Raw genomic sequence first — 13,381 nt, forward strand, 5'->3', positions numbered from 1 at the left:
CTTTTCTGTCTCTTTATTTTATCTCCTATCAAAGGCAGGTTTCTCTTCCCTCTGTCCTGTTTGCTCTTTCAGTATTTGGGGGAATGATGATTTCTGCAAAAGTTCTTTTCCTTTCCTTCCTTTGTAATAAATAGTTTTGCAGCCTTTATCTGTGTTCATCAGTGTTACAGGAGCATATGATATTTTTGTTGGAACCAGTTCTCCCACAACTTCTGACCTGAAAGTTTTTATGCTTCCTGAGTATCTTGTTAATCTGGGGGAAAAAATGATGCTGTATACTTTGAGTCACAAAAAAGGTTTCCTATTGCTGACAAAGTTTTATTTTAGATCTTGACTATCAATATAGTTGCAATTGTGGCACAACACTTTGTAATGGTCTGCGTTGGTTTTTCTTGCTTTCTGCAGTAATGTTCTTTATTAATATATAGTGTTTCAGAATACAAAATAAACCTGCTTTTCCATTCCTGAGTTCAATTCCTGTGCTGCTTTCATCACATTTCTGTTCTCGTTACTCACTGTTGGGTTATCATTTTTGTTGCCACTAAACTCCTCATCTATTTCTTTTTCTTAGCTCCTTCACTTGCTCCTTTAATCCCACTGCTGCTATAAAAATGGATCTCATCCTGTTGATTTTCCTGAATTTTAGTCCTACCTTCTGTCTAATGTCAGTGGCAGTTTGATTTCCACCTTTAATTACAGTTTTCAGTTCTTACCGGACTGCAGTCTCCCATTTACTGAATTTTGAATATTGGTGCAGAGCCAGGAGTCCTCTTTTCCTCGCCCCAGTGTAGTCTGAGTAGCCGCATCTCGTTGCGGGCGCTGCTGTAGGGAGGTACCGCTGCTTGTGAAGTTAAAAAGGTCAGATACATTTCTCTGTTGGCTTTTGCAGCTGTGGACAGATGGAACTGTCACCAAGTACTGCAGGATAAAGTGTTTTACTACTAACTCCTGGGTGATTAAATTTGACCTGAAGAAAAGTCTGGTTTTTGTGTCTCCCTGAAGTGAGGAACCTCGGTAAATCCCGCAGCACGGTGAAGGAGAGGCCTGTGATCAAATACTTGTGGGAGCTTGTTTAGAAAGGACATGTAACTAGAAAAATATAAACTGATTGAAATTCAGTTCCCAGGACACCAAAAAGATACAATTTTGAAATTAGAAATGGAAACAGATGTATGATAACTGCATTCAGTGGCCAGACTTCTGTCATGGTTTGTGAAAGAAACTCTAAGTGTAGTCATGAGGTCAGAGGTGCGCCATCCCTGATAGGGTGTTACACTTCCTTAAAATTTATTGAAGTCTTCTTTTGCTCTTTGTTTTACTTTCCAGATACCCAGTGTAAGGGCTGCGTAATCCTCAAAGCTCTGAAATTTATTACCGTCGTACGGTGCAAGAGTACTTTTAAGGTGTAATTCCCCAGTAGCTTTCCTTATGTTTCTTCCTAGCAATATCTTTTTGAAAGAGATTGCAGGCTTTATCCTATTAATTGAACAGCGTCCTTCACTTTGAAGTGCTCCAGCAGCTATTGGTATTACCAGCATGCTCATTTTCATGGAAGCAGTGTCTGTCTTTATGAATAGGAGCTCTCACTGTTTTTCTCTGACCACGAGTTTTGATTGCTCATGTTGGCTTAAATTTAGGTTTGGATGTGATACAGAGGCCTTTTTTGGTGACTTAGCATCTGAGTTGAAAACTGCCAAAGCAGTTTAAAGTGGGTTAGTTTTGTTGCTGTATGGAGATTTAACAAGCTGCTTTACGTAATAGATTTATACAAACACATATGTGTGTGTGTGTGTATGGATGTATAATGTGTATATAAACTTATTTTCAATGCTTTGGAATCTTTTGATGTAAACCAGAAAGAATTAGCAATTTTGAATGCCTGCTGACTTTAAAAAGCACGAGACCTTTTTTTTGCATCCATTCTTTGGGAAAAAAAAAATCAAGAAGGATTAGAAGAAGAAAATTAATAGGGCTTTTAAATAGTCTGGTATGCTAAACTAGATGCCAGCAGATGCATCATATTGTCCAACGTCTTCCAAACTCCACGCAATTATAAATGCTGTGGTTACAGGTACAGAATCACAGAATGATGGAGGTTGGAAGGGACCTCTGGAAAGGTAGTTAGGTATACGAGTTAGGTATCTTTTGCGGGGTTTTTTTTAGAGAGAGTATACATTTACATTATGCTAAAGATGATCCTGTAAGGATAGCTTTTGTCATGCTGAATCCCACAAAGTGCCACATCGTTTTATTGTTGTGCTTTTTGCGAAGTACCTCACCCCTGAAGGAAAAATATGTTTAATAATTATACTATAATGTTGAACTTATCAAACTTTAATATACTTTACCACGAACGTTGCCACCCTTGTGCTGCACACTTGCACGTGCTTTATTAAGCAGGTGCAGTATCTTGTATATTTAAGCCACAGTCGCAACTTCCTTCTCTGCGTTTCATGAAATGAGGATGACGCCGCCTTTTACCCTCAATTGGCTTTGCATCCATCCCTTAACAGCTTCTCCCACAGTGTTTTCCTCTGCGCTGTGGGCTGGAGTATGTTGCTCACAGCCCATGCTGAGGTGGCAGGGAGAACTTAACCTGAGCGTAGAGCATGAGTGGAGTTGAAATTGTTTACTTGCATTTATAACATACCTGTTACCAACATACACTTTCTCAGGAGGGTTGTTGCTCCTGTGTGTTTTAATACAGCTTAAATTTGCCCCTATGTTCTTGTCGCTAACATGCGTGCCCACGTACCACAGTTTTCCTCTCCAGTTGTGTTTCAAACTGGATCACAAAGGCCAGGGAAGGGTTTTGGCTTCGACTCGTTTGTTCTTTCTTGCTGCTGTTCTCTGAAGCACACAGCAAGGAGACCAAGTATTATAACTATGGAGCAAGCATTTCCCCCACGCACGCGCTCCTAAATAGAGCGCTAAAATAAAAATGCATTTGGTTACTGTCAGGAGCCCCCTTTTCCCAGGAGGGTGTTTCATACTCTGCTTCACAGGAGCCTGTAGCGTCTCTAGCCCAGTGAGATTTTAAGCTCTCTGTACAGAATGGAACTGCTAGGAAAAAATCACCTTTGCCTGAACCACTGTTTTGCCAGACAGCTGAGGCCAATTTCCACAGCGGCACCTTGTGTGGGCTCCTGTCCCTCCGGCACGGCGGGAGCAGGCTCCGAGTCTCCTGTACAGCAGAGGCTGAGCTCTCTGTACCGCTTCTTCACCTGTGCTGTTCAGTCTAAGGACGCTCTGGGTCCTGAAAGTGAGATGTGGAGGTGTGTCCGGTTGGTTAATATTGGAGGGTAGTAAGATTGAAACAAGCAGTGCTATATTTTGGTGATCTTAGCCATGATCATTATTATTAGATCCTGAGTGGTCCAGGAACTGTGGATTTAGGAGATTTGAAGGCTAGAAGGACGCTAGGTGGGCACCTGGAGAATGAATATTATACGCATCTGTTGCGCTAGTCCCTGAAATTGGGTTATTTTTAAACAAGTACTTGGTTTTCTGAATTACTTGCTCCACTGTTTCCTCTGCTTCAAAATCTGAAGACAGAAGCCTGTTGGGAGGTGGCTGTCCACGTTACATACAACATGAAGGGGTTGTGGAACAGGCAGTGGTGATTAATATGTGGGTTTATACTTCCCCTCTGTCTTGACAATGAGAGTAAGCACAGCCAGCGTGCTGGAGGTGGTTCTTTTTCCTCTTTTACATTCATGTTTTTTTGTTTTGTGTTTTTTTCTTTTTCTTAAGGAAGTAGCCAGCTTGCCAAAATATTAGGTTCCTCTGTCTTAACTTGAATGGGTGTGGGTGAAGGTGATACACCCTTCTCAAAAAGGTATCTCCTCTTTCAGTTGTTTTTAATGCCTGAAGGAAGGCCATAAAGCTTCCTCACCCTCTCTTTGCATGTTTGGAGAGCATTCCTATATCATTGCGTAAAACTTGGGATAGTTAGGTTTTAGCAAACTCCTGTTAATATTAACAGTCAGCCAAGCATGTTGCTGAGGACTCTCGCTAGCAAATGTTTGAGACTGGCTTGGTGCTATTAAGAAAGAAATGAGTATCAATGTGTGTACTTGCATATGGCATGTCATATGTAGTAGGATTTGTAGCTGCTCTAGGACTGTTCTTCCTGGAGCCATGTTGTAGCACAACAGCTAGAAATAAAATGCTGTGAATTATGATCTCTGTCTGAGGACTACAAGTCAAGATACTGATCTAGGAGCATGCGCCTCCGCCGAGCCGGTTGGGTGACGGTCCTGGAAAGGAGGGAGTACGGGCTTAGAGCCGAGACCAGATGTAGATCCTGTTTCTGACGTCGCAACAAATGCTGTTACCTGATCCAGGTTAGGTCACTTACTCAGTCTCAACTTTCACATGTCTGAGTATTTACAGGACTTGTGGGAGCGGTGTGGAGACTCATTCACTAATTTTGAACTCTCTTAAAAATCAAATGTGCTAGTAATGTCCTTGCAAAATACAGAACAGTTAAGTAAAACATTTCTAGGGAGTGTTACTTCTTTTGAATCTACCTTTAAAAACATCAAATATTGCTTAGGAAACTCTTGGGTTTTGACATAGCATGAAATGTGATGGGCCCCAAAATGAAATAGCAGAACTTAAACTAAATTACCTCAGTTAGATCCTTCAGGTCGCATTTTAATGCTCCGCACTGAATAGCGCTGCTAGTATGGATGGTAGAATTAGTACAATACAGCTGACTGGTTTGGGATTATCAACAGTTCCTGCCCCATGGCGGATGAGTGGTGAGAACACAGATATGGGGGCGCTTCAGAAAATAACCTCTGGTGTGGTCTGTGGGGGACCTGGGTTTGTTTGGGTTGGTGTTCGTGGGAATGGTTGATGGCTCAGGAGTGCTGAAGCTAAAGCTGAGCTTTGCCCCATCTGTAAATGGGATTTTGTGAACAGATGTAACCATCAGTCCAAGCTTTTTATCCTCACTGGCCTCTTTCCTTGACCTCTCTTGATGGAAAAGGGCTCTTTATCACCATGAAGCGAGGAAAAACAATCTGTTTGTTTTCATATGGTTGTTGCTGTCACTCCTGCACATTGGTTCACTCTTTGTATTGCCGAGTCTGGATTGCTGGTAACTAATCTCAAGTGTATTAATTAACAGGTAGTCTGTCACTGGGTGATTACTTTAAAGGGTCAAGTAAAGCAAGACGACTGAGCGTTCACGTCTGAAAGATCATATGGAATATTTTGGTTATAGTTGATTTTATTATCTGTTGCCTTACTTCCCATTTTCTTACGAATAAGATTTGTGCATCTTGTACTAATGTGACATTGCAAGTTGAAAGATATGTCCTTTTGGTGGTTCCTGCTGCTTTAGGTAGGCCCCTTCATAGGGAACAGGTGCTTGATGGGTTTACCACCAAGGAAAACATGCCAGTTTGGTTCCGCCAAAAACACGTGGTGAGAATTCCCTCACAGGTAGGAAATGATGGATGCATATCTGAGGAGCTTTTTAATGAAAGGCTCATTGGAAAAGGAGATCTGCCCCTTGTGCAGTTAGTTTCCCTGTGTGGAGAAGGGGTGGGTAGTAAAAAAAGATGACAGTGATGGATTTACTGGATCATCATTTGTTAAAACTAGGGCTCTTAAAGGGAGGTTCTTGACAAGGCACACTTAGGATTAGTTTTTTTTAATGCATTCTTACTCTGATAATGTTTGAACAGTACACGTGTACACATTTAAAGCAAACAGCTTTCATCTAATACACGCCAGCGCTTTATGCAGGAAGAGAAGTGGTAAGTAACCAGCAACCAGCTAGCCTTTCGGGGGACCTCTGAGCCTCCTGACAGGCACAGTTGCTCTGCATGTAATTTGAAGAAGGGTATTGTGTCCCTGGTGGCTTGGCTTTGACTGAAAGATGGAATTTTGCGCTCTCATTTTGCACTGAAGACGGGCTCACAGATAAATAGGTCACTGTCTCCGGAACTATTTTCCACTAAATCGATTAGAAGCAACATGACCTTAAGCCTGATCTCCTTGCTCTACAAAGATATTGCTGAATTGTGGCTTCTTCTGAAGAAAAGCACAGGTGTGTCTAGTCTTTCAAATTTGCTTAGTTACTTGATTTCAGGTCAGGCGGGAACTCTGTCAGATAACATTATCCTGCTGAGGAAAATGGGATGTGTTTTAGTACAATGACAGAAGTTGTACTCATTTTGTGTACATTCATATATAAATACAGTTTATTGTTACGGGGGCGTGTGTGTTGTGTCCTTGTGTAAATTTGCAGTGTATCTTTTTATTTGCAGAGGTATTTCTCAATATATCAGACATGTCCACTAAATCTGTTCCTGCATTTTACATGGGATGTACTTTGTTCAGGCTTCGCTCATGCAGTGATTATGGCGCTAAAGCTTTCAAGGAGAACTCGCTGTTGCGGAGAGCTGTCCTGCTGTTTCTGAATTACAGGGGGGTTTAATTTTCAATTCACTGCATTTTATGTAAATCTCAGATACATAATTTTTCCTGATTCCTATTTGAAGTAGAGAAAAAACAGTTTCTTTTGCGGGACACAATTTGGCATCCCCTAGTCGTTAGTATAGGAGGGTTAATCTAAAATGCATTATTTCTTAAATTCCTTCAGTCAAAGCTTTCTATAGGAATCTTGTTTCTGTTAAGATATAATGAAACAGTGGAGATATTATTTGCTGTTAATAGTGCAGCTACAGTCCATTGCAAAACTGAAAGCGTGTTTTGTGGAATAAGGACAAGCAAAAATTGCTTCCTTATTCTGGTGCTTGAATTCACATTTCCAGTTCTGTTTTCCGCTTCTGGTATGTGTGACTTGCAGAGGAGGACCGGAGAAAGAGCACTGAGTCAATGGACTGATGTCTATAACCTTCCAACGTTGTTGCTTTTGAAATGTCAAATTTAAATGAAACAGGTATGTGAAGGTGGCTCTTCTAACTAAAGGGTGGATCTTGTTACTAATCTTTAATTAGTATTACTAATTAAATTATCAACATGTGAGTCGGAGTGCTCTGCTTCTCAGTAGTACTCCATGCTACTAGGGATAGTACCAAAAGGCATGCTGCTTAGGAGGAATGAATGAAAGATTTAAGAAAGGTGAGGCTAACCAGATGGAAAAGGTGGAGGGATTAATTTGGTCTTTATGTGCATCCTTGTCTGTGCTGAGAGGGGAGGGGTGGATTTAGGAAATGGATGATTATTGTATGACAGAGGGGATGTCTGTTTTTAACTGCAGAACCAGGGAGCGTTTTGTGTTAGATCACGATGGTGCATATGTAGCCACGCCAGGACTATTTGCATAAGTTGCCAAGTTTAAAATAGGGGGGGTTAATCTGAATTTGATTACTGAGAAATAAGTAAGCAGGGCTGCTTTTGTTAGCAACTGCCAAGGCTTGATTTTCATCTGTTGGCTGCCACTGCTTCTTGTGGGCATGTTCAGCGTGACAGAGATCACTCGTGTGATGTTGTGCTGAAAGTGGGCAGAGGGTTTGTCCCTTTCCCCAACACTGTTCTTTCCTTTTCCTCCTGAGCACTATATAGGGGTGGGAGGGTTTGTGTCTACGGTCGGCAGAGTGAAGGAAATGAAAGCCACGGGGAGGTCTCAGATACCCATCTTCCTATTTCTATACTCAACCCTGTGACGATTTCCAAGGAAAACAATGTCTTCTTAGGGAATTGCTTTGTCAGTCCACGTCAGGGAGTGAAGGGAGGGAGATGGGGAAAAGGATGAACAAACTGAAAAGAGAGGATTGGTTTGGGCACGGCGCAGGACTCGGGTCTCTGTTGTGCTTAAAGACTGTGCAGGTAGCTGTGAGCAATGCTGGTTCTGGTTTTCAACATCCAGATGGGGGCAAAATCATCTCCTGTCTTGTAGGTACATTGCAGGACTAAAAGGTTTCTGACGCGATTTGTGTGTTGCAGTAGCAGGGTGTGGAGCCGGCACTGCCTGTCTGTGGCCGTGAATCTCCAGAGGTTAGCAGGCTGTCTCCAAGAGACAGGATCCCATGGAGGATCCCTCATAGAGGTTCTCCTAGTTTTCTTTGCAGGTAAGAGAAATGTGGAAAGAGGATAATTGTAGTCCTGGCAGAGGTCTTCAGTGTGTGCTTGTAATTGAGGGGACTTGTCCTTAAAATGTTGCTGTCTCAGCCTTATGTGCAATGAAGGTGGACTCCCTTCAGCTGCTGGAGTCAGGCACAGCAGAGGGGAGTCACATGTTGGGGAATGAATGGTGCAGGGGGTGAATTGACATAATTTGCTACATTTCCATGTTAAGAACATGCCAAAGCTTTATCTGAAAGGAGGAAAGCAAGGCAAGTCATTACCACACTTGTTTGCCTCTGAGCCGGGTATGATATGATCTTCTCAGAGCTATAGTACTGCAGTGGGAAGGGGTCTGCTACTGGGTGATAGTTTTGCATCCTGCGAAGCCGTTGTTGACGTGGGACCCTTCTAGAGGGTTGTGAACGGTTCTCATGAAACCAGAAAGCAAAGCTACTTCATCATGACACTGGGATATTCCCTCTTTCCCTGTTTTTTGGAAGAGCAAGTTTTCTTTTTTTGCTTTAGTTTTGTTTTCCAGCAAATTGATATACCGTGGTATACCATGGTATATCAGTTTGGTGGTAGACAGATTTTATTAGCCTGAGATACAGCAGGCGTGTCAACATAACTAAATTTTAGCCTATTCTGTATTTATTTTTAACGTCAATATATAGAATTTAGTATACAATTTAGTTTGTATGTGTTCATTTGTTCTACAGTAGTGACACCTCTCTTGGAAGTTTCTCTTTCCTTTCCAGAAATGTGAGGTGGGCTTGGGGACTTCTCACCTGGAAATTGCTTCAGAATTGCAGAAAACTTAGGTTGGAAGAGACTCCTGGAGGCCACCTAGTCCAGCCTCTTGCTCCAAGCAAGATTATCTGTAAAGTTAAATCAGGCTTCTTGGAAACTTGTCCATCTGAGTTTTGTATCTCTCCGAGGGTGGAGATAGCTCAGCCTTGCTGGAGAGCCTGTTCCAGTGCTTGGCTTTTCTCATAGTGAATTTTTGTCCTTGCATTCAGCTGGAATTTCCCGTGCTGCAACATCTGACTATTTCCTCTCATCCCTTTGCTGTGCAGGGCTTCAGTAAAGACATTCACTCTTTTGTAATAAATGCTAGTGTCTTTCAAAAACTAAAATCAATGCTCCAAACTTCTACAGAGCACTTCAGTGGTGTTATTGAAACCTGGGACCTAGGGTCTGGTTTTTAAAAGTAAATCTCCATCTTAACACCGCTGATGTGACTCTCTTTTGTTCATTTGGCTTTTTGTGTGTTTATTTTAACCTGCCTTCAGTCTCAAAAGAGCAGTGAGGCCAAATGGACTTCAGATGAGAATACCCACCACCAGGGAAGTTCAAGGTCAAAGTTTGCTCTTTAGCTTCTTCACTGCGGATAATGTATGAGAGGTTCTGCCTCTCGTCATTACTGTGTTACCTTGATCTGAAGGGAGACTTATATGTCTGTTTCCTTAAATGCTTTTATAGATGTTGTTTCTCAGACGCTTCTCTAAGTATCAAATATTCAGAACTTTTTTCCTTTACATGGCTTTTCTCTAAAAAATGCAGCCCTACTGCGTTTCTGTTTTGTGCAGAAGACTCAAGGTCTTTGAAAATGGAAGAGCAGTCACTCACAGTGCTTTTTAAAGACCCTGGCTTTTATGAACCTTCATTCCACAGAGCCTGTGGAATTGTAGCAAGAAGTAGTTCAGCTCCTCTGTGCTTAGTCTGGTTTTCTGTTCTTATGCTCAGTTAGGTGAGAGGAATTGTGGAGGCCATCTAATTCAGAATAAGGGATGTATCTATTCACGTCTCAGTTTAAACTTCAGGGTTTTGTTGGTTGTAAGTTCTAAGCAAGGATTTTGCATTTCACTTGAAATGATTTATGGACCATGGCTTCTCTTGACAAACAGCGAGTTGTTACTTTTTTAATACGCTTCTACTTTGTACTTGGTACACACAAAATAGGGAATTTTGTGTGTGTGTGTGAAGCTTAAGTATTCCCTGTATGCCCCAAAGGGCAGATTTTTTTAAGAGAAAGCTGTCAATCTCTGGACCTAAAAGTCTAGCAAAACAACCTCTCAAATTAGAGGTAATATCCAGTTAGGCTGTTGCGCTTACGGAAACAGAATCTAATGGTTTTTCGCAGATGAGACACCAAAATAAATCCAAGACGTTATATCTTCACTGATTTGTTTTGCACAGTCAATTTCGATCAAAAATAACTCCTTGCTTACAGGGCCAGAACTTGATTAGTCATTACAACCATGTGCCAAATTCTCAGATTGGATAATGAATGGATGCTTCATTTGAGACCTAAAAGAGGTGAAAATGGGGGTCTATAAAGCAAAGGAGGGGAGGCTTCTGCCCAGCCTCTAGCACGCTGCCTGCAACATGCTGGATGTGAGCAGCAGAACTGACCGTCACATTAAAGGACTCTGTAGCTGCCTATGGGAGATGCTGAGCCACATCCTGCCTCCGTATTACCCAAAGCAGTTAATATTAGCAGAGCTTTAGAGAGATATGTGATAGGTTTCATCTTTTTAATGGTATTGGGCAGTAAGCCACAGAGCTTCAAGAGCTGCTTCCTTAACAACTCTGTCATCTGTGTGGTAAGGTGGGGCAGCAAGTTTGGTTATGAAGTCAGCAACCTCTTCTTTGTAAGTCCTCTGTAGTCAGAGTCCCAAGAACTGGGAAGTTTACAGACACCTGCAAGTAAATGTTTCTTAGCTGAAAACTAGTACTCAGCTCCAAATAAGCCACTTAAGTGAACACTTAGCTCTTCCTTCTCGCTCACACCCAGGAAGTGCTTCACATCCCCTTTCAAAACGTTAGTTTATAGATGTACAGTTTTATGGAGAAATGTGCTTGTGTCAGAATACCATAAAATGTATAATTTGTTACAAGTGACTCTAGCCATCTTCTGTATTGTTGAAATGATAAAAGTCAAGAAAGACTTTTTATCAAGGCCTGCAGTGACAGCATAAGGGACTATGGTTTTAAATTGCAGGAGGGTAGGTTTAGATTCGATATAAGGAAGAAATTTTTTTATGCTGAGGGTGGTGAGACACTGGAACTGGTTGCCCAAAGAAGTTGTGGATGCCCCATCCCTGGAATTGTTCAAGGTCAGGTTGAATGGGGCTTTGGACAACCTGATCTAGTGCAAGACGTGCTTGCACTAGGTGATCTTTGAAGGGCCCTTTCAACCCAAACCATTCTGTGACAACATCACAATTACTAGGACTGCTGTATTTTTTCTCTGGAATAAATGTGTACAATAAGCAATGAGATTTTGCCACCTTTCTGTTCTAGAAAAGTGACTTTAATGTTCAGATCAAGAGTAAAATCACGCATTGTTTAAAATCTTATCTTGCTTCCAAAATATCACACAAAAATAGCGTTCAATTTAGTAGAATTGCCAAGTATTCATGCAGCTGGTCCTGTGCGTGTTGACCTTTCAGTTAAAGCTTTGGGGTGTGGTTGAAGATATGTATTTTTCTGCAGAGGGAGGGTTGAAAGCAGGGGGTTTCAGTGGAGAGGAATCTTTGGTTTGGTTGTCTGAAAAGATGTCCACTTTAGCATGTGTGTTTAAGCTGTGTGATTGCATCATTAGTTTTTAAGTCACGCTGAAGATGAGTCCTATAATTCGCACGCAGTTTATCTATTCAGAGTTGATCTTTCTATTTTCCATATTTGTAAGACTCCCTCTTCTTTACAAGGCTTTAGTAGTTAGAAAACAAAATTCCCATAATGATTTTCTCAGAGCATTAAATCTTATTAAATTCCGTTGGCAAAACCTACTATTTTTGTTATTCTCTGGAGACTTGCTTAAGTACTGAGACACATCTGGGTCACTCACCTTCTTATCACTTAAGTGCTGGCTAGGGAAACATATGCTGCTTCTCAGGCTGTATATAATACTTCTCCATTTAAAAAGGCAAAAAAATCTTTGATTTTTGCAAAATATGCAGCATGTAGGTGACTAAGTACATCTAATACTTTTGAAATATTTTTGTATGATATGCTCAGCATGATTTGCAATATTAAGGAGTTAATGATGCTGCAGTTTTGGCAATATTTTAACCCTATTTTGGGAGCGTGGTTCCTAGCAGTCTGAAACTACCCTGCAAGAACAGAAAAGGGTTTACCAGCCGGCTTGGCTTTCTTCAGAACATCCTGGAAAGAGGATGAGAGGAATATCTTTGTTGCAATAGTAGGAGCACACCATACGCACCGGGTCAATTTTTACTTTTAGGTAGTAAGTACATGTGATGGTGTTGCTGCCCTTGATTTCTAAGTCCTCTTTGTGGCTACCAAAAATCTGTGCTATAAAACAGCTGTGTGGCATGATTCAAAGTTCCCCTTCCTTCTCAGTTTGGGAAGGGAGTAATTATTATGACTTGAAATAGCACGAAGAACATCTTTCTCACCAAAACAGAGCAGGTGCACTTAAGCACTATGTGGAGCAAAAGCATGACAAAACAGACTGGATGCTATAACTGGTAACACTTTCAGATTTCTTGCAAAAATTGCAAGATCTTCTTCCCCACATCCTCATCTTCTTCTAGGTTTTTTTTTTTTTTCAAGTACAGAGAAGTACCAGGTCTTCTTGTTGATCCCTAGGTTGACTTCCTAATTGTTATATCGTTTTCTTCTAGTTACAGATTAGTTAATGTTTGATCACTCTTGTAAACCATATTCAAACCTAAAGCTGATCCCTAAGAAGCTGTGGGACTACAGAGTATATGTGTCAAGTAGGTGTGACTGATGAAGCAGAAGAGGAAGAAGCTGTAGCATTTAGCACTCGTAGTATCCTGTGAGTACACGGGCTATACACGGAAGAGAGAGCATTATACTACTTCTGATGTTTGTGCTTTGAGGTGATAGCATTTAGGCAAACTAAGACAAAGAATTTTGTTGCCTTTTGCAAAAGGGGAGGTGGAAGAAGGAAGAGAACAAAAACAAGTACATCCTTTGACATGCATAAGTGGTCAAATCCAAAAATTTTAGAGAAGACTTTGAAAGAAACCAAAATCTTGGTTGGCTCTCAAAGTGTGCTTTTAAGCAGTTATTTCATAATTTGAGTCAAGAAAGTGGGAGCTATTACACTTATTCTTGTCTTATGCCAGCCTAGCAGCACTGCATTTGCTGTACACCTCAAAATTTTCTTTTTTTGAAAGAAGGATCAGTGATTAATCTCCCTACCTGAAATTGAACCATCATCCTTGTAGCTTTGAGATAGTCCTGTGCCAAATCTTCAACTCTGTGATCACAAAGAAGAAACAGGTGGACTTTTCTTTAATTGTGACTACAGGAAGCAGGAATTTATCTGGGTAAAGCA

General features: G+C 41.2%; 1 protein-coding gene across 12 annotated transcripts in view; it reads left to right on the plus strand.

Annotated features, from left to right (window-relative positions):
• The window catches only part of MCF2L (MCF.2 cell line derived transforming sequence like), a 179,070-nt gene that overhangs the window by 78,873 nt on the left and 86,816 nt on the right, over positions 1-13,381 (plus strand). The window contains exon 1 of one of the 12 annotated variants that reach the window (XM_063337993.1): positions 5,929-6,064. The exons of the other annotated variants lie outside the window; for them this stretch is intronic. Within the exon in view, the coding sequence (XP_063194063.1) occupies positions 5,992-6,064 (73 nt within the window). The 5' untranslated portion in view covers positions 5,929-5,991. Of the gene's footprint in view, positions 1-5,928; positions 6,065-13,381 lie in introns of those variants that run through there. 12 annotated transcript variants of the gene reach the window in all.

Source organism: Chroicocephalus ridibundus, chromosome 1, assembly GCF_963924245.1.
Source record: "Chroicocephalus ridibundus chromosome 1, bChrRid1.1, whole genome shotgun sequence".
In the NCBI taxonomy this organism is placed as follows: domain Eukaryota; kingdom Metazoa; phylum Chordata; class Aves; order Charadriiformes; family Laridae; genus Chroicocephalus; species Chroicocephalus ridibundus.